This window comes from Chlamydotis macqueenii, chromosome 2, assembly GCF_036417535.1.
Source record: "Chlamydotis macqueenii isolate bChlMac1 chromosome 2, bChlMac1.mat, whole genome shotgun sequence".
In the NCBI taxonomy this organism is placed as follows: domain Eukaryota; kingdom Metazoa; phylum Chordata; class Aves; order Otidiformes; family Otididae; genus Chlamydotis; species Chlamydotis macqueenii.
The window spans coordinates 149,773,349-149,795,466 of NC_141557.1; the positions used below are offsets into that span (position 1 = coordinate 149,773,349).

The 22,118-nt window shown below is 40.7% G+C and overlaps 1 protein-coding gene across 1 annotated transcript; it reads right to left on the reverse strand.

The window, feature by feature from the left end:
* Window positions 1–435: 435 nt before the first annotated feature.
* Window positions 436–17,962, reverse strand: TNFRSF11B (TNF receptor superfamily member 11b). The gene is made up of 5 exons (XM_010117928.2): window positions 17,703–17,962; window positions 7,802–8,168; window positions 4,008–4,202; window positions 3,459–3,683; window positions 436–1,556 (listed from the first exon to the last, which is right to left on the reverse strand). Exons 1-5 carry the CDS (start codon window positions 17,730–17,732, stop codon window positions 1,168–1,170), a joined length of 1,206 nt encoding a protein of 401 aa, XP_010116230.1. The 5' UTR covers window positions 17,733–17,962; the 3' UTR covers window positions 436–1,167.
* Between the last annotated feature and the right edge of the window lie 4,156 nt (window positions 17,963–22,118).

Below are 22,118 nucleotides of genomic sequence, written 5' to 3' on the forward strand. Positions count from 1 at the left end.
GTGACCTCTCTGTGCTCCCTTCCTTTAAACATAGTGGCAATATGTGAGGCTTTCCAAGCCCATCAGGGCCGTGCATCATCTTTCCTCCGTGAAATTACAAGCTGTGGTTAGGGCAAAGGTTGTGAGCCTTCCAAGAATGACGCCGGGCCAAGAGTGATGCTGGGCCAAATGCGTCTATGGAGTTGTCATCGAGTGTATCGCTGTCGCTGGACACTCTGAATGAGAACCTTTAATACTTTTTACCTTCTTTTACACCTGTGCAATGACCATGAAAATCCATTGCTGGTCAATATTTACTTGGCTCACATATTACCTACTAGACCAGACAGGGAGGAGCAGAGAGACAAGCCCAAGATAAGCAGCGGAATCCACATAGTCTGTCTTTGTTATTAGTCCCTACTCCACAGTCAAGAGTAAAACACCAGTCAAAAAGTGAACTGAAAAATTTAATGGCTTTATAAAATAAGATTATGAAATTCTATGTAAAAATCCAGCTTCTTAAATATGATACATTCACTTCCTCACAGAATATTTAAATATTCAGGTCACTTATGCTGTATTTTCACCGTATTTGAATCAAAATCATTGGATAAATTAAAACATCCCTACCAAAAGATACCACAACTTATACAAATAAAACTAAGCAATAATACTTTTTAAATACAAAATGTAAAGAAATTAATAACTCTTAGAGCATGCTACAAAATTTTGCCAGAAAAATATATGGGATCATTTTTGTTTACCTAGAAAATATACAGCGTGCTTTTCATTTCTCTTCCTAAAATTCAGTCTCATACAAATTCCATTTAACTTAATAAATATGTACAACAAAAATGTTTATACCTCGAAGAATATAAATAGCAAATACTGTAGTAGAGCCTGGTCCGGCATTCTTTTCTCTTCTAGTGACTATAGTGGGTCTTTTCAACTCTGAATGTGCAAAAATGCAGAATCAGGCTCTTAGTGTTATCAACAGGTTAATAGCTTTTACAAAAGTGATTTTATTAAAAAAAAACCTTCCAAAAACACTGCAAAAGACTTAGAGCTATTCCAGTCAGGCATTTCTATAAATAGTAAGACATAATGTAGGGAAACGACGTTCCAGTTTAATTACTGCTGGCAGTAATTAGGGAAAAATAGTCAGTGGAGAATGAAAAATATCTTGAATTAGACACACCTTACTTTCACAGATTTAACTTGGTTCCCTATCATTTCTAAAAAGAGTTTCTGGTATAATCTATACATCGTAAATCTGTGAAGAACCTTGATCACCTTCTTCAGACTTTGGATGGCTGGTTTTGGAAAGTGGTATGTTTTCAAGTGCTTGAGTCCGTACATTAAACCTTTCATGGTGTCTTGGTCACCATTCTTTATTCTCCACAGATTGAGCAGCTTCAGAACTTGCTCTGTAGGTTGACATAGTTTCATTGTGCGCTCGATATCTTCTTTTCCCACTTTCTTGCCTGGTAAGCTTGCCATCAGTGTGTTCAGATGTTCAAAGGTGAGATTCGGGTGCCCAATATGCCTTAAGACACTGTTTTCACAAAGATCAATATCTATAGAAAGCAAAAAGAAAAGAGAGGTAAGTATGATGCATTACAACTTTACTATGGCTTGCAAAAAACCTTCCAAATTTCAAGGTTAATATTCCTTCTTTTTTAATGTTATTTCAAGTAATTTTCCCAGTAATGCTCTTTTTTAGGCGCATGAGAAGGACTTAACAATTTAATTAACTTTGTAAATACAAACAGCTCCAAATTACAAACCAACTTAGTAGCAAGTATTTATTGCTATACACTTGTTTTGTCTGTCTTGTAAAATGTTCTTTGCATGTGATAGGACTCCTAATATTTGATTCCAGTGAATGAAAAATTTGCTTTTCTTCAGAAATGCCTAGCTAAGCTTTGCTCAAACTGTAATTTTCATTTTTGAAGTATTCTAGACACTTCACAGTCTGACATAAGCATACATATTAAAAAGGAGAGGGAGAAAAAAACATTTCTGCAGCATTTTTCAAATCTATTCCTAGTGGACAAAAGGTCATTAGAATGTGGCAGTTGTTGATGGGGGCTTACATGGAAAGAGTTGACCTGACTCTCACAAAAACCTCAGTGTTAACATCGCAGCCCTATTTCACCTTTGACACCTGTCATGGCAGATTCAGCACAAACGAAGCTGTGAATTGGCGTGATAAACAGGTACCGGAAGGGAAAAAGAGGGGAAAGCCTGTCTGTGTATTCCTCACTCCCATGCGTCCCTGTTCTGTGAATATATGTCCTAGTCCAAGCTGTCAATCTCCTCTTTATAGAAAACAAATGGCACTCTCAGTGGCAGGCATCCAGCTCCCTCTAACCTCAACAGCCACTGTGCAGATGTAACAGTGGGAAATATTTTCCCCACTTGACCAAAATTCTTCATACGTTGTGCTGGTTTTGGCTGGGATAGAGTTAATTTTCTTCATAGTTGCTTGTGTGGGGCTATGTTTTGGATTTGTGCTGGAAAGTGTTGATAATAGAGGCATGTTTACGTTATCGCGTATTAAACTGCCTTTATCTCAACCTACAAGTTTCCTCACTTTTACTCTCCAATTCTCTCCCCATCTCACTGCAGCAGAGTTAGCGAGCAGGTGTGTGGTATTTAGTTGCCAGCTGGGGTTAAACCATGACAGTTGTGCAGTCTCAAAAGGGGATCTTGGATGTGACACGACACAGGTGCCCAAGCAGACTACATGTCTGTGAAGAATTCAGTCCTCAACTGATCAAGAGAAGCTGAATTCTCTTCCTGCTTCCCCTTGACTTCACTGTGCTTATTGCATCAATAAATCTCAGTCAAGCCCTGCCGGTTCTCCTCAGAGCATAACACATCACAAGGAGATATCTGATCCCAAGCAATTTTTTTAAATGCCATTTAGAACGTTGATTTTAATTGTCCTGGTTCTGGCTAGGATAGAGTTAATTTTCATCTGAGCTGGGAGAGGAACTGGAGCTGGTGGCCCCTGTGGCTGGGGGACACAGCTGGGATGTTTACTTATTAGCCAACAGCTGGGGTAACTTTACCCAAATTGGTCAAAGGGCTATTCCATCCCATGTGACATCATGCCCAGTATATAAGTGAGGAGAGTGCTGAAGAGAGCCTCCTGCTATTTAGGAGGGAACTGAGCATTAGGATCTGCTGTGAGCTATTGTACTGTAAATTATGTGCTTGAGTATTTTCTGTTATTGTTTTTTGTTGTTGTTGTTGTGTTGTTTGTTTTCCATCTTTGTTTTCTTTTCCTCTGTTGTTCTCTTAAACAGTTTCTATCTCAACCCACCGGTTTTGTCTTCTTTTCTTTACTGGTTCTCCTCCCTGTCCCACTGTAGGGGGTGTGGTGAGAGGGGAGTGAGCGCCTGTGTGGTATTTTAGCTGCTGAGTTGGGGTTAAACCACGATATTAATGTACATGCTATCCAAATAAGGTACCTTGAATGATCTTCTTGACTGTATCCTGTTCTTTGTTTTGCTGCTTCCATAATTTCAAAAGCTGGAAGGTCTGCTCTTGAGAACTGTGCCTTTGTTTAATCCTTTCAATATTTTCTGTGCTAACCTTTGTCCCAGGCAAACTATCTGCTAGTATATTCAGCCAGTTAGGTGTGAGCTGGGTAGGAACAGCAAACCTGAACATAGCCTCCTCGCACAGCGTTACATCTGAAATGAGAAAGAGAAAGAATGTCAATTGTTCTAATCTCTGTACTCTGCTTGTCTCTGGAAAAAAAAAAAAGAGCAAGCAGCAAGGATGATAAGAAAAAATGTTTAAAGAACAAACTAAGAAGTTGCCTTTATCATGCTGTTGCTTTCTGTGCTTGGGTTCCATTAGATCTGACCTACAATAATTAAAACTCTACTATGGCAATCACCGTAGCAGGCGAATAGCTAACAAGCTAGATATTTTTATCATAAATGCTGATACATTCATGTTAACTATAATTAAAGGTAACTTTTCAGATCATTCTTCCTTAAAATGGTGCATACCTATTCCACATTTCTGAGGTGCGGTATCTGTATTTTCCTGACAGACATTGTCACGAACTGCATTTCCCTTCAATGCTATTTTGAAACCCAGTGCACTACAGTTTGTATGCTTTAGACAGGCTGCTTTGGATGATGTTTCATTTGAGAAAAATCCTTCTGGACATCTCTTACATACAGTGTCACTCTCAGGGGTACCTGTGGAAACAGAAAAACAATGCATCCAATTACATATAGCCTCAACTGTAAAAAACAGAAAAAAAAAACCAAAGAAAACCCCCAAAAATACAGAAATAAAAGAAAATATTCTTCATAAAATTATCATGCTTCTACTTTTACATTTCTGATCTATAAAGGAATGACATTTAGGGAAAAAAAAACTTTTTTTTTTTTTTAAAAAAAGGTTCTTTAAAAGACTGATACAGTAGATTGTAGTCTTACATACACTCATTATCCACTTTAAAATTGGTAATTACTGCTTAAATCAGTAATTTAGTAAAGTAATGTCTTTAAATCAGTAATTACTTGAGTCTATTCAGACATTTCATGATGTCTGACCTTCATCCTTCAACTGTACAAATATTTTGTAAAATAATGAAATGGCACAAGAAACTGCTCTAAATTGTGCTCTGTGATACCTGCCCAAAACCTTACACTAATGGATTACTTTAGTTCTAGTTAAAAATATAATCCAGATAAATATCAACCAAAGAACCCCTAAGAAGTATTTTTCCTGCTCAAGTACTAAATTATACAGGAAAACAGAATTTCTGTAACATTTTCAAACTTCTTTCTGGGCTTGAATTAAATATTATTTAAAGCACAGAAAGTAGAATGTCCAATATAGCAAAAATATTTAATATACACGTTTGCTTGGTGTTCTGTAAGGCATAGTTTTACTTCAGAATTAAATATATGATACAACAATAGACTGACAATATATGGTTTATCACATTGACAATGAGGAGGAAAATTAATGCATGAAATCTGAAACAATGCAAACAGTGTAACCACCAGTGGCAGGACAATAACAGGACCGATAAATGCTGTATATTCACTCCTAATTCACCTTTGTTCAGCCAACATTTAAGCAAATGCCTGAAGTCTAATATCTAATAAGCATTATTGAACATGAACTTAGGCATGATTTAAAAGTATTTGGAAATAACTGGAAACTATATTTGAATAAGAAAATGCCTCCATCTAGTGTATTTTGGAAGTATTTACATGTGGATGCTTATTTTAATGTTAGCTTTTAAGTAGATTTTATTTATTTTGGGCATTTCCTAAGAGAAAAAGAGTATGAATCTCCAGTCTTCAACCAGCCATGAAATAAAGAATACTTGCATACACCCAGCCTAGCACTTCTTTCATCAGACAACAAGTGAAAACAAAGGAGAAGTTTTTAGTTGTTGGGCACCTGAAAAATCAGGGACCCTGTATATTGCCAAATGCCTCAAAATTCTCTGCTTTCCACAGCCAGCACCCAAGCCGCTGCAGTAGCATCTGCCATGGTGTTTTCTTGCACAATGCGCGCTGCCTGCTGCTCTGGGCTGTACAGAGCTCCAGCCAAGACCTGCACCTGAGCAGGCAGCAATTAGCTTTGCTGAGAAGTTGGAATTTTTAGCAACTTTCCCTGCTACAGGCACGCTGCTGACGTGTTCCAGCAGCGAGGACGGGGAAGAAAGGAGAGTCCCTCTCAGAGCTTCTCATATAACCTTTGCAGTGCACGAGGGAAATAAAACGGGTAATCCATCAGTGTTCTCAGGGTTGAGCATAAAGCCACCTCCCAGCTTTGCCAGCTTCTTCTTCGCTGCTTATCTGTCTTCTCTTGTTCAGGGCACAAACCGCCGCAGCCCAGCCACCCTTCCGCCGCTCCCTCCAATTTGCCTGGAATCCCCCATTCTCCCCAGGGAAATGACAGCCGCCGCCGGGGAGATAACACAGCCTCATAGCAGCACTGCTTCCCCAGCGTGTTGTTGCTAAAAACTCTGCCATGTACAGGGCCAGCCGCCACATTAAGAAATAAAACCTTAATCTGCACTCACAAAAGGGGACTACCAAAGTAAAGGGATCTGCCCAGTGTAATCCTGAGCCACTGGCAGAGGGGAAACCGATTTCTAATGTTTTAAGCTTTGAATGGGACACTGGACCATGCTAGCTCCCTGTGTGGCAGCGGAAGCGTATTTTTCTGTACTTAGGTTTTATTTCACCTGAATTTACATCATGTAAAGTTCATGGCTATCATATAGCAGAAACTGGGAATATGGTGTCGTCCATGCTTATTCAATTCTTAGTCAATGCCTCACCTCAAAAACTGACTGTTGACACAGGGGGATGCAATTATAGTTACAATGATTTCATTCCTCTTTTGAGGTCTGCTTGGGTTTAGCCTGTTCATTCTGATGGTCTTTTGGAAACCAACCTTCCAATAAATTACATGATTTGACAATTTATCTTCCAAAGTTTCATTTTGAACCAAGGGATTCAAATTTGTCTGCCACAGTTTCACTGTGCTCGCAGCAGGCTGGTTGCTCAGGCGATTTATACTTCTTTGTTCATCTCCCAAATGGCCTTTCGGAGAACTTTGTTTCTGGGCCCTTTTGACTGGCTGCCAAGGTACAGTGGATCCTCATTAACCCAAGCCCTTGGGTGTGACGATTTAGGTTAATGAAGGGTTATAATATGGAAATGTGGTAGGTGACACTAGAAATGCTTAAGAGTGGCAAGGGCATCAGGACACTACTTAGTTAACCAATTACTTGGGGACTAGTGAGCAGCTACAGCAGCAACATTGCTCCTTACATCAAAGTTGTTCTCCAATGAGATGTTCCTAATGTGAGGAGGGACTCCCAGCCTGTAATTCAGCATAGCTCTAAAATGTACAGGCCAGCCCTCATGTTTCTCACTGTATATACATAATTCCTAGGGAAGTAATTCTGTACTCTGGAGATTGGTTGCCTACGAGTTTGTGTCTGAGGCGCTTTGATCTTCTGTATTCCCTTCCTCAGTGCTCCTCTCCAGGCAGTTATCAGTCTCTGGTACAATGACAGTTTACAATTCTTTCAGGCTGTATTAAATACTGCAACTAAACCAGTCCATGATATTTGCCAAATGATAAATAATATATTTTGTTTTGAGAGAAGAACTTGTTATTGGTTTAACAATTTAAGTTGTCTTAAATGAAGAATGCACTCTACTAAAAAGTGCCACTTCGCTCTGTATCCCCACCAGGCCTACAGCACAATGCCAGCCTGCTTGACAAAAAAATGGTTGTTTGATAATAGTAACAGTTACCCTAAGAGTTCCACTCAGGATGCTGATAATTAATTATTACCACATATTGCTGTGATGCTAGAGCTGTATTAATATTGTTATAATTATACACTTGGTGTCAAACGTAGTCCTCCTGGTGTTTGTCAAGATATACAGTTGCTTGAAACAGCAGATTTCAAAATGAAAAACATTACTATTTATCACACGCAGAAATACTACATTCCAGATAATGTTCCTTTAAAAGAGGCAACCCATCATGTTTCTCATTAGAGTGCAATTTGCTACATTTGCTACTGCCATTAAGTTATACATTACCGTAGGAGCAGGGTATTCCACTGAGAAATGTTCCTTTGGCTACAGTCCAAATGATGCCGGCTCGGAACAGGTTCAATTGGCTTTACAATTTACTGTACTGTAATTTTACCCGGATGAGCCTCTTTCCTAATCTTGTAACTGCCACAACTCGTCGATGTGTGGCAGAGCTCTAATTAAATCTGTGCGTATTGACAAGCGGTACGTACCTGGCTGTGCAACGCCGAACCCGGGAGGACACTCCGTGTGCTTTAAACAAAACTCGAGCTCCAGGTATCTGCCTTCGACGCACTCGCAGACGCGGTTCTGCGTGCTGCTGCACTCCTGCTTGACATACTGCAGCTCTTTGCAAACGGCGCTGCAGTACTGGCACTCATCGTTGCTGTTCCACTCCTCGGCATAGTACTGATCCGGGCACGGGGCACACTGCGTCGGGCTGGTAGCCGTACAGTGCTGCTTTACGTAGCTCCCAGGAGGGCACTGGTCACACAGCAGCTGATGAGATGTCCCTGGGTCGTAATGGGGGTACTTGGGGGGAGAGTCCTGGATGCTCCACTTCACGGAAATGTCCAAGAGCTAGCGACAGGAAAACAAAATATTGCTCGCTTTAGTTCTGGGGAGCACCACGGTCACAAAGACAGCTGCACTTTAATGAGTTTATGAGTCTAATCATGTAGTTATGTGGAAATCTATAAAATATTAGCCAGGTTCCGGACCCTCCCATGTCTGTCTTAAAATGGGAAAATGTTAGGATCTTAGCCAGCAAATCTTCCCAACATAAGTACTTCCTTGTTCTTCCAGCGATGTAAATCCTATTCTTCTCCCATTTACACCCTTTTAATATCACTGGGCAATGACCTTTTAATGTCTGGCACCAGAGAACCCGGCCTATTAGTTTCACAGGCATCACGCTCAATGCACAGCAAGGCCGGCATTATGCACTCTTCTTGTTCTTAAGTACTTCAGGTGCAAAAGAAACGGTAAGTACCTGAGCGTACAAATCTGACCAGCATACTGCACCAGTACTGCAGACACCTTACAATGTTTTTATTGGCAACGAACTGCTAGAACAATATAGGTTACTTTTTAATGCCTTCCATTTAATCTTGCACTGAAATGCAGCAGCTTTGGGGATAAAAAGTGCTACCTACATCAAGTATGAAGATGCAGCTTCAGACAGAAGTAGAGAATGCTGCAGTTTATGAAGGGTACATTAAGGACTTTATTGCATGAACTGGAATAGGCCAGGCTAATTCTTTCACTTCCTGTCTAAAACTACAGGCTTAAGACTGCTGTGAGGGCCTGGTTCAGTACCAGCACACGTCATGACCACTACAGTCCTGCTTCCTACAACAGTCCGCTCTGCTGGTGTGAGTCCCCATCCCTGGAAACATTCAAGGCCATGTTGGATGAGGGTCTAAGCAAGCTGATTGAGTTGAAGATGTCCCTGCTCCTTGCAGGGGCGTGGACTGGATGAACTTTAAAGGTCCTTTCCAACCCAAGCCATTCTGTGATTCTGTTATTTGGGATCTAGCCATCTGAGACAACCCTGCCCTTCTGCAGAAACAACCTCCATACCGCCTTGTTTTGATCTTGTAACTGAAAATTTGGTTCTGTGTTTCCAGCATCCTATCAAAAAAATAACTCTCAGGTTTGCTCCTTATGTACCACTCCGAGCCCCAGAGAGTCCACTGTCAGCTTGCTCTTCTCACTGAGAAACTGGCTCTGTCCCAGCACTTCGTGATCAATGTGCCACTTCTCTTCTAAAATTGTTACGTTTTATAAAGAAGAAGTAAATTGGCTCTGAATGAAGATTTTTTCTATGTATCCCTGCAAATTATAGATCCAACTGACTTGTCTTTGTTGCTATTTTAATCCCAGTCAGCTAATACAGAGTTGCCAGTTCAATTGCAAGAAGATATTTTCCTCTTTTTCCAATGCAGATGTCTCCAAATTGTAAGTGGAATTAACTCTTCTTGTTCGTCCAGACTCATATTCCCTAAAGAGGCTTTACCTAAGGGCCTCTCTTCTGCCACAGCATGGCACTTCTTGAGTGACAGTCCTGTCGAGGCTGGAAAGGACAATTTAATCATTCACCTGCATTGACACAAGTCACAGCGTTTGCACCAAGTAACATTAGGTGCCTAAATTAGGAACTCTTACTGCTTAAGAAAATATTCTTCAGTGCATTCTCCTGTTTCCTGCCTATGAATCCACTTTTTACACAGCTGTACTTTGACAGGCTGGAGAATGAAAAGCAGATAGTATAGATGTTCCCCACAGCCTCTTCTAGTTACCCTTGACTAAGCCCTGTAACTTGTCCCTTGTGATTTCTACAGCTGGAGATCCCACTTTTTCTTGTGATCTCAATGCACAATCTCTTCCACTGTGAGAAATTCCTTATTACTCATTGAAGTTTGAGGTACCACTCCATTTTTCTTAAATGACTGGATCTGTTTCATGTTACCTATTTAACAAGAGGCTGCAGCACATTTTTTAATAGTGAATGGCTTTCCATTGATGAAAAATGAACCAACCCTTGTTAAATCTACAGCTACCTTATTCTAGTAATAAGGAAGTCCTGATAATCCCATTAATTGTTGATATGAACAGTCAGGTTTTCTTATATGTTTTTTTTTTTTTATTCAGCAATAGATAATACAGCATCCCAGAGTCCAAGACTTGCATGGACACACGCATTCTCTTCGCAGAACATAACGGACTGCAACATGAGGCACAGATGCTGCAAAGACAAGCATCAACCCAGATTTCATGCAGATGCCTGTGGAAACTCAGGACAATACCCAATGATGAAAATCTAACACTGACAATGATTAGGGACAGCAACTGGACATGTGGGGAGCACATCCTCATGCAGAAACACCAGTTTTCCTTCTCTGCGACGCATGGCTCACAACAAATCCCAAGCTGTCACTGCAGCAGAATCTGCTCCTCTGGGTCATGCCTCTGCCCTTGGTGACACATTTTCGGGTGCTGAATGGTTAGGTGGGCCATTTCCTGACTGCTCAACTCCCTTCTGCAACATGCAGGAGCAAGAACAAAAAAAATTTCTCTACTTTCCTTACTCAACCATTTACAGTGGAAATCATATATGAGGCATGTGAGAAGTTTTGCTGCAGGGGATGATTCAGGATTAAAAATAATTCAAATTCAACAAACAGGGTGTAGAAGCACGGGGTTTTGTAGGGAAAAATGGAGGCATTTGCTTCCTGAAGAACATACAGGTATGTGAAGTAAGGCAACAAAAACCTGAAAACAATTTGACACAGTTGGAGAGGAACTGATTTTAAAAATTAAGCAAAAAGATACTTGAATAATATGTGTGTGAGACTATGCAAAGTTTTGCCTTGGGAAGTACCAATATCTATGAACTATTAATGGCAACCAGAATACTATTAATCTAAATGAGCATAGCAAATAACCATAATAATAGAATTAATAAATCAGCATCACTAGATGGACAATCAGTCTTTGTATTTGATTTTTCCTTGTTTTTTTTAAAAAGAAAAACACATCGCACCTGTCTTCCCTTCTTTCCCAGAAACACACATTGTGCAGCTGCAGTAATCCATTGATCAGCGGCTGAGTCATATGTACGCAGGATCCAAGTCCCTTATTTAGTAAACAATTATGACAGAAGACTATTCAGTCAAACTATAAACGTAATCAATATCTCAGCATTTTACCAGAACATTTTACACGTCATTTTCAACATAGAGCTAGATTACCGTTACTATTACTGTTTGACTACCATGATCCTATCAGTACAGTGAGTTGTGCAACTCCTTGCCACAGGACATTGTAAATGGTTGAGTCCAACATGCAACTGAACACAGTAATGGAGGAAAATTCTAACAAACAGCTATTAAACATAAACATCACCTTTAGATCAGGAAATCCCAAACCACAAATTGCTTGAGTCTGAAGGAGTGTTTTGGAAAAATATCACTATTTTTCTGCCTTTTTCTTCTATCTCTTCTATGCATCAGTTATCAACCCATGCCACAGAGAGCATATGGGGCTTTTTTTCTGGATTAATTTTTTCTTAGACCCAGTACAGCCATTAGTATGTTGTTAAGTGCCTTTCTAGACTGCAATCCCCAATACTACACTTCTTCATAACACTACTATAGGTGACTTAATAATACTTAGAGAATGAATACACCTAGCACACATGAGTATTCTGAATATTAATATGAAACCTGAAAATCAGAAGTTATCTTTGAGCCTACGTCAAGTGCCAAAGTAAAAGCAGTATAATTTTCAGTTTTGCAGAAATGCAGGAAGAATGGTGGAAGGTAATTATGTATGATTTTTACTAGTTTTACTGCATCAACTTGACGTAAATAGAACGAAAAGACTCTTTTTGTCTCCCAGCTCACAAATTAAGCTAGAGCACAACATCACTAAATTGTCCTTTCTCTTGGCCTAAGGCACACTGAATTTGTGCTTACATTAGCAAGTTGGATCACCTGTTACAGCAGATTTGTAGAGCAAAACAGATGGTGCTGAGCACTTGACATCCACATAATGTGTGATTCAGAGGAGATATTTTGGACTAACTTCAGTCTGCTTTCGTGGACTGAGCATGCATTAATGGTTACAGTACATCTGGTGCATCTCTGGAGTCCGTCTCAGGATTTACTTTCATCAGTCCAGTTTACTTTTGTAAATCCACTTTGTGCACTCCAAGTCTGCTCTGATGTGCAAAATAAATACAGTAAATAAGGATGATGAGGAGAGGCCGTTCAAAAGCATGTTCTCGAATCAAATTTAAATGGTAATTAAATGCATTTTATGTCATTCCTGATATTTCTCCTGCTAAACTATGCTATGAAAAACTTGGTAGCAGATTCTCAGCCACATAAAACCTCTGATTGACCAGGATGCTCGTATTTAAAGGTGAGATATGTACTAAACACATGAATCCCTGTTGTAAGAAATACTATTTGGGCACATGAAAATGCCATGATCAGAACTTACTAGTTGTGAACATTGGTCTTCCCAAAAGCGTCACAGAAAGCAGTTCTCCTATAATCATACTAGCACTGGCCTGTTTTGCTCTTGCTAGAGAAGGCAGCATGTTCCAGTTTGAAAGGAGGAAGGAACTAGGAGTCTGGCTTCAATTTACTGGAATTAAAATAGTGGCAATGAGCATGTTCACCCTTTAGCCATTGAGAAACGAAAGCTGGAGCCTCAGTGCTACACTTGGCCAAAGTAATGGATTTGTCCTTCAGAAGATTGCGTAAAATTCTGTTCATCTTTGTTCAGGAAAGGTTAATTCAGCCTGTAAGAGGTATAGAGAAAGTTCAGAAGGAAATGGAGAGCTTCGTCTTGAAAAGGCTCTTGACTTGTTCAATAGCTTTACAAGTCAAAACAGTACCTATAGATTCAGTACAGACAGACAGTGAACACATGGAGAGAGAAGAACTTTCTCCATTAAAGGATAATGCTGGCAAATGAAAAGGGGATTATCTCGTCAGAGGGAGTTTGGGAACAGCCTTTTACTCAGAAGCAAGTGCAAGAAACCCAAGTAGTTTAAATATAGCTCTCAATGCATTTCTGAAAGCAAATGTGCCATTTGGTTTCCTGGAAGAGATGGGGAGCAGACTGAGAAGATCTAGGCAGTTTCTTTCAGCTTTAAACCCTAAGCAAATCTTGCAAATCCCAACACCAATGGAAGCCAATGCTACTCAACATCTTGTTCGTTGATTGTTAGTCTGATTCTGAGTGCATTCAATTGCAAATGGTTTTCCTAGGGGTTGTGAAATGCAAGGCTCAATTTAAAAAAACAATCCCAAAGGTTGGGAAGTTTTTTTGTTCTATGAGTATGAAATGCTATCAGTAACAAAATAATTACAACAAAACAAAACCAAACCAAAATCTAGTATCATTAACTACAGCTATCAACCTGTTGGGTGAAATTCAGATCTAGTGTCATGAAGTCAGTTCTGAAAGGACTGAAAAACTCACTCCTCATCCATCTCCCTCGGCCAAATCCAGGGTACCTCTCAAGATGGCTGTCTCTGTGTGAGGAATTGGGATGAGCTGTAAATACTGAAATACAAGTCTAGTGTAAGTCAGTGTCATGCGCATAAATACTGAGAACTTAGTCAAAATGAGTGACCCAAGGTTAAAAGCAATTATTTGATTGTGTCACTCAACACAATAGGCCTGAAGCTATATTCTTCCATACTGTCTTTATGTCAGCATACAATGCTAACATAAAAGGCCTGTGCAGTGCATTTATTTGAGCCCTTAGAAGATGCTTTTGAAAAAGAAATAATGTGATTGTAAAATTTCATTTCAGATCTTGGGCATGAAAGATGTACACGCCCTTTTCTTTCATCTTTGAATGTAAAGCAAAGAGCTGCTTGCTTTTCCTTGTTGAATTAAAATGAACTGGAAGACAAAGCACATAAAGCAAAAATCCTTCAAGCATCATCCCCTTAAATCACTGCTTTGTGAGAGAAAAGAAAGTGGCTTTTCAGTATATGAAAATATTATTATATAGCTTGGCTTTGTGGTTTTGGATTGTAGACCAAAGGAGAATGTTTAATTTGCTGAGAAAGATAAATCTGTTTCTGTTTTGCATTCCACAACTATTCTGAAGCATATTTTCCTGCGTGATAAATAATCATCCCAGGCATCTGTCAGATTGCTTCTAGTGTTTGCATTGGGTTCAACATAAAACCTCACAATGCTGCTACTTTGCTTTCTGCACAAAGTATTTGGACAAAGCTAAGGTGGGAGGCCTTCACTTACCCTCAGACGTTAGGCAGAATGCCTCACTCAAATCATGCACAGACCCCAGAGAAATACCAGTGACAAAAATATAGCTCTGAATGATATTAATGAGGCACTCCTAATCAATAGTTTCTCAAATCAAAATGGTATCTCTAGATCCAGTACACAACAGTGTCATGCTGGATCAGATCCATGGCTCTATTGCAGATAACCATTGTAAAGTATTTGTCATCTAGGGAGAAGTGACTCCCATCCGTCTGGAAGATCCTCAAGTCTCATCCTCCTCACCCTGCTGTTCTGGAGGGCCCCATGCAATCACCGAATTTAACCTCTTTGAGCTGTGCAGCACTGCCTGTGCTGTCAGCTGCTGCAGGCTCACTTAGAGCACAGCCTGGACCAAGCACCTTTCGGTAGACGGCAGCTGAGCATCAAGAACACAACGAATGCTAAAATCAAATCATTTTCGCTGGTTGGAGTTAGGTTATGAAGCTGTTCCACCGTTCTGCCAACTACTCCAATGCAATCCACTCACTTTGGACATAACAGGACCTACTTCTGTGTGCAAGATGCTTTATAAAGTGGAGGTTGCTCTTTTAGATAAGGAATATAACTAGTGACTCTCCTGATCCACCTGTATTCAAAATGGAGGATATCAACCACTGTCTCCATTTCTGTCAGTAAAGCAGTATGTCAACAATTCAAATCATTTAGAGACTTTGTGAGGCACAATTTGTTGCCACTCACAAAGCATTTCAGGGCTCATAAAGCAATTTAAGGGTCTAAAATTTCATTTTCAGCAGTAGGCAAATTGACATTCAACTGAAGAGCAGTTTTGCATCTTATCAAAGAAGTGCTAAATTGACAGTCTTTGTTTATGGGAGTTACATTTGCCTGGAAGCTTGTGGAGGAAGAAAGCAGAAAAGACTAATCAACTGCTCACCAGAAGATGCATCTTATGCTTAACTCGGATTTTTTAACATTATTCGCCAGAGTCACAGCAAGGTTTAGAGATAACCCAAACCTGGGATGCTGCCATCATGACTACAGTCTGCCTTTGCACAGAGCAGAATGACTGACAGCTGACCACCTAGCTAGAGACACAGTATGTCCAGTATTATGTGCAAACAGGTGTTTTTCTCCAGAAAGCCTGTCAGAGTAGTAAATCTACTAGCATAGAGGTTAAATACAGAAGGAACAAAATTGAAAGTTTCTATGAGATTTGAACAGTGAGAGTTGCTTAAATTGTGACAATATCTTTTAAAAATTCTTCTAGTAACCTTGGTGTTTTATTTTTAACCAGCACACATGCAGACAGACAGAAAGTAAGTCAGACAGAAAGATAACTCCTACCCTCATGGGCTGCAAAGCCACTGCTGCCTACACACAGCAAACCCAGCAGGCAGGCCAGAAAAAGCATGTCACATGCGCCCAGAGATCCAAAATAGAGAAAGGTCAAGTTTAAGGGTCAAGATAGTTACGTGACAAGTAACGAGATCCAGCTCTGGGGAATTTCTTTCAATCCAGTCTGATTTCATAACGCTTGTCTGTTCACAAGCACTTTTAGTGTTCCAGCAAACAACACGTACATGCATGCACCACCACAGCAGGTCCCCTTCTGAAACCTTAGCAAAGAGGCCAAGGCCAAAAGTACATCATGTCCAAAGAGTCTTTTTTGGCTGTGGTGTCTTCAAACTTGGTTTAAGCTATGTGAGCCAAACGCATGCAGCTTTGAACTGCTGTGATGCCTCCTACAAGTGTTCTTATAAAACAGGTACTAAAACTGCTTTTCTGAGCTCTAGCACATCTGACAGTACTGAAACGTCACTGACAGTACTTCACAATAACTTTAATTGCTTTTAAATAATAGAAATTTTTAAAAAGAGTGGAATGATGAAGCCCTCTGTTTTGTACTCCTGACACTGATGTATTTCAGCTCCAAGAATCATCTGCCAGAGGATTATGCAGAACTTCACCAAACACTGTTGCTTTATGGGAGATCAGGAACAGGCACATTACATTTAATCAAAATCAAAATACTGATGTGATTATTTTATGACAGCCACTGGTACGAAGCCAAGCTGATAACGGGCTGTTGGTGAAATTCCCAGGTTAACTTCCCATGCTTTCATATAGATAAAGAAGGCACAAGATCACACATGAGATGAAAAAGTTCTCCTGCATTTCGATTTGCTGACCACGAGCCTGACAATTTTTGCTTCCCTTGCACCATTAATTACTTTGGGTTTGTTTCTCAAAAAGCTCTTTCAGAAAGTTCTACAGAGAGTAGTAAACATGCATTACTCATCGGATCCTGGAAATCTCATTGCATTTATAAAGAGCTTTCAAAATAAATGGATCTCAGTTCTAATGCTCTGCCACAACATTAATGCCACTGTACTCACCAAAACAGCCCACGAACAACTTACTGCGCAGGCATGCATAACAGCCTGTTCTGGATATTATTTTTTAATGTTTTTCTTTTAATGTTTTCTTATCCAGAAGATGAATAGCCTCCAACTGGATGTTAACACAATATCTGTCTGTATGCAGGTTTTAATTAATCTGACATCATTTACAATTCCATACGGCTAAATGGATTAAATGACTTTTTGAAACATTTACTGCACTGCTAACATCTCTACATTTGCATCTGGAAGTATCTTGCTAAATCATCAAGTAAACAAAAATTTATCAAAGCAGGGGCTTATACCGGATTTTATAACACAACTTTTTCTGTAATAGCTACTGACACAGATACTAACTCATCACTTTCTTGCACATGAAGCTGAATTTTCTAAGCCAAAACAAGCACCACACACTTGTGCTTTTTTCTGGAGTTCATGGTGGTTTTCCCGGGTAACAAAGCCAGCCTGGTATCTGAGACACCAACCAGTGCCGCTGCAGCAGAGATTACAGAGACAGGCAGGGATGGAGCTTTTGTAAATCAAAACCAAACATCCCAGCCTACAGTTTCTAAATTCATTCTTAGATACAGTGTTTCATGTCAGCCTGGTACGATGAAGCCTTACAAAAGGAGAGGGGAAGATAGGAAAAAAAGGCAAAAGGAAAGCAAATCATGCCACTACCTTAAGAACGGGATGAAAATCCCAGCTGCCTCCCTGGAGCTGGACGTGTCCATCCCACTCCAAACCTCACAGGAAAGCTCGGCGCGATGAAACAAGAAGAGTTTACCAAGAAGACGGAGAGAAGGCAAAAAAACCCCAAACAAAAAAAAAACAACCAAACAAAAAAAACCCAGAAGAAAAGCTGTATGTCTTTATGGCCTGATCTCTGAAGCTGTAATGCATCTTAAAGCCTCTGTGCCTCTCTGAAGGGACTTACCACAAGCGTGCAGCACAGGAACTTGTTCATTGTGGTCGGTGGAAGAAACCTCAGCGAGCTGGGAAATCAGGCAGAGAGTCAGCTCCCGCTCCAGTCTCCTAGCAGCCTGCTTGCATCCCCCAACATTAAAGACACGATATATATATAGTCCCGGTGTAACAGGAAGCTTTGGCTCGGCTTTGATCACTCATTCCCTACCATGACCAAACTTTTCTCTCGCGCACTCTCTCTCCCCCTCCCTTTTTTTTTTTTTTTAAGGAACCTGTAAAACTTGATGACTTAATGGAACCCTTTGAGTGCTGTAACCACTGACTGGAAAATGCAGGAGGGAGTGTCAGGGGCTGGCCAGGGGAGGGTTTAATGGGACTGTGTCTGTCTGACTGTCTGTCCTTCCCTCCTCTCCCCTGAGCAGCTGGCTTGGAGGGGAGACCCGTGCCCCAGGGACGACAGCGGGTCCCTCAGCACCCCAGGGTTACAGGTGACAGTCACAGTTAAAGTCACTGCTGGAGGCTGAGCCCCAGGACCCTGCGGCAGCATGGCTGCCTGCTCGCAGGGTCCTCCAGCACACGGGGGCTGCCATTTCCCAGGGAGCAAGAAGCCTCCTTTCAGCTCGGCTCCCCAGGGGTTTCCAGGAGCGGGGCTGGCTGGGAAGCAAAGGCCAGGGAGGGGGAGGTTGAGGGGATGGAGGATCCCCGCTGATTTCCCTTCCTTGCAGAGACAGGAATGCAAGGAATGGCTCCCTTGCCCTTGCCGCCTGCCAAGGCAGGCCTGGGCGACATGATGGATGTCCGGCTGCCTGGACCACCCACTGGCCAGCACCAGTCTGAGGGGCTTTGCGAGGAGGAGAGACCTGCGGGAATGATACGGGGCTTTTGCACCTGCCGTTGTGATTCTCCAGTGACATTCAGTGTCTGAAAAAAGGGCAGACTTCATGTTTTCAACAAGCCCTTGTCTGCAGGAGAGGCCCCACTAAGGATCCTGTTTCTCCTTTCCCCACTTGCCCTGAGGTGCTTTTAGTTAGAAAAGGACATTTTTTTTTAAAAGCCGTAAGGGTTAAACCCTGCTCATCTGGCCTCCCTGGATTTCTCAGAGGGCTTCCAGAGAGCTTGTGTGTACCAGGCGCAGAACTGAGCACGGCTTCCCAAGCAAAGGTGCAGAGAAAGGTTTTCTTCTCCCAACCTGCAGATATTCAGAAAGTGATTATGGGAGGCTGTGGGATCCTGGGGTAGATGCCAAACCCAGATGTGCCTCCAGTTTTCACAGATGGTTTTCTCTCCTTTTTCACAGGCCAGACCAAAACCTCAGCTCTGGATATTCCAGCTCTCGAGCATTTGAAATCTGGGGCCCACGTTGGCTCTGGGTTGTGCAGTTTTGCCCCTTGGAGTCACAAGGTTGTGTGGAATTGGCAGAATAGTGAGGTGGAAAAAGCCTGTGTATTGTTTCACAAAAATTTTGTTACGCTAAGTCAGGAAACCATCGTCTTCAAGGACAGCCTCACACATTCCTCCTTACACATCTGTAACCATTTGAACACCCATCAAGCATAGCCCAAGATTGAAATAGATGCTGATTACACTTGTCAGGATGATAAAAATTCAATACACTTGAATTAGTGATGAGTTCTTTGTAACAGGTGGTGTCAAAACTGACACGGAAACCCCACCACCTGAGGGAGTGTTGCCAGCATCTATTGGGTAGTAGTCACCACTCAATTACTATTGTACCTTGAATGGATGCTGTAACTGTTCCTGTAATCTTTTCAGAGCCTTTTAGTACTTTATCATCTATTCTTAGATGTATTTATGAACATACTGCCCAGATACAGGAACAGTGGTGCCAAGAGCTCCAGTATCTCTCAGAGGCCTCTGGGAGGTGGGTGAGGCTGATTGATTCCTCCTCAGATGCAGCAGAAAGAAAAGCGCCAAACTCATAGCAAGCTCCTCGTGGTTAATTGAACTGAATTACAATGGGCTTTGGATTGGTCTGTGTCTTCTCATTGCTGATGCCAGCCATAAATACACAACATCTGGCTCCCTAGAGAAATAAAAACATAGCTCATAAGCCTATGCTTAAACAGGTTAATGTGTATAGAGAATATTGTTCATATCAGAATTTTCTAGACATTAAAATATTTTATTCCATGAAACAGACCAGAAGACAAATTAAAAACCCATTAAAATTCTTTAGCTGAGAATGTGTCTATGGTTAAGAAGTGATATCTTCTTCAACACATCTGTTTTGTGTATATTTGTGTTCAGAGTTAGATTTGCTGACCTGCATGAAAAGACATTTTACTCCCCGAAGCAATGAAAAAAACTGACACAGGTTAATGAGAGGAAAACAGATCCTCCTCAAGCTCATTCGGCTAAATGGAAGAGGGCCAAGGTCTATCTGTTTAATGAGAACAGCAGTTTTGGACAGATGCTAAGGAGATCATCATCTTAATGATACATGAACATGAAAGTTTCAACTATCTATCTAATATCTCTGGAGCCTGCGGAGCTGGCTGTGGATGTTAGGAGGGAACTACATAGTTGTACTTAGCATGTTTGATCTGGAAATCACAAATAGACAATAAATAAAGGATCCCACACTGCCATTTTTAGTGTCACTTTTCAGAGAAGAACTGCACTTTAACAAGGTTTAAACTACAGTTTGGATGTTTTCACAAGTGCTTTACAGCGTTGCCACTTTGCCTTTGGGAATTAGTTAAGATGTGCTTTGCAGAGCATGGAATCATAGGACAAGGCAGTAAACCCTGTAATAAACTCTTGTCCATGCTACAACCAAGCTGTTCTCAGCAGTGTTTAAAAGAACCACGTTTGTGACTACATGTCATAATAGGGGAGGAACATAGCCTGAAATTGTTTTTTAAAACTTAAGTCCCTGTAAATATTCATTGTCCGTAACATAGTTTACAAGATGTAATAAGAAATGAAACCAAATAAAAATCAGGATTTCTTCTTTTACTAACAAACCTGAAGTGGTGAATATGGGCATTAAGTAGTCCATTCCATGTTACAGGAATATGATCGGCTTGTTTTAAAGATAATTAGTTAAAAGTGATACAGAAACAGCTCTCTAGTTAACAGAAGTGGTTCATTGCAACTTGTAACGGTACTCAAAACTGCTGGAGAAAAAGGACCACTTTCATTGAGCAGACTGAAAGTTACTGATACCACATTGCTTTCAATCTGTAATGATGTGCTTTTGGTAGGACATCAGCTTATTGATTCAGAAGTAGTCATATTTCCAGACAAGTATTTATCTTTCCCTGGTTTTTATCCTCACTATTTGTATTGCTGTCCTGGATGTTATGATTGTTATAAATCTATTTTTGTTCCCATGCATCATTATAATCACCAGGTCTATAAATGGCTTTGCTCTTTCAAATAGCCTGTCTGCTATCTGGAAAAACTCACAAGTCCAGACCAGTGAATTGGTGCTGCCAGGTGAAGGCTGCGTAGCTGAGTCATCTCAATATATCAGTGTGATGTTTATTGAGCCCAAGCAACAAACAGTGGGAAGACTGTGGCTTCAGGCTTGGGACTCAAAGTTCACCACATGTTGCATTTAGAGAACACTCAGAGCTTCGTCGTCATTAACAGATTTCTGTCAAACTAAGGGGAAGAGGGATCTCAAAAAGATCGATTGCCTCTGAAAGCAAACATATTAGTAGCTGCCAAAAGGAAACAATCTGGCATTCTACCATGCTGTTACAGCAGTCCCTTAGAAATTAGTCTGTTTAAATCTTAAGAGCTGATGACCTGAACTATCCTGGGAAACCTTTGAAAAGGCTTAAGGAAACCTAATAATCTGTGGATGGTGTAGTAGTGCAGGTAGCAGGAAAGTGTGTTTCAGATTTTACCAAAGTAGGTGAAAACCCCCTTCAGATAATTCCCCATCCCTTTTTTTCTCACATAACTCAGAAACCCTGAAGAAAATATTTCATGCCAACATATACTGAAGGAAAAGAAAAGGTATTTAGCTCATAATGTTGTCAAAAGAAAACTTATACCTAAGTGGTTATCTTTGTTTTAACTGTGTGGCTTGTTTTATCTTGTAAATGGTTTTGCCTCATTTTTTTTTTTATTGAGACTTTGGCTCATTTTGTAAATCTGAGGCAGATATAAGGTGCTAATATACCAACAGAAAAACCTCACTTGTCAAAACGTGTATCCAGAGAAGGAAAGATGGAGCTTGTCCTATCAAAACAGAACTTGATTTGGATTACAGGATTTGAAGGTTGCAATGCAGGAACTGAAAAATTAGAGTCACAGAATGTATAAAGCTACCAGCCATAAACAATTCAATACAAACATCTCCTCCAGCTTCGAAGTGAAGAAGGCCATATATTCTTTGCTGTTCGGGCTTGCCTACTTAGGGAATTAAGTCAGCTCATGAATCTGAAAAGTG

Coding starts and splice junctions, on each gene's coding strand:
- TNFRSF11B (XM_010117928.2), bottom strand. CDS start 17,732: ATGAACAAGTTCCTGTGCTGCACGCTTGTG. Junction 8,169..17,702: donor TCCTGTGCTGCACGCTTGTG/GTAAGTCCCTTC, acceptor TCCTGTCGCTAG/CTCTTGGACATTTCCGTGAA. Junction 4,203..7,801: donor GTTCGGCGTTGCACAGCCAG/GTACGTACCGCT, acceptor CTGTTTCCACAG/GTACCCCTGAGAGTGACACT.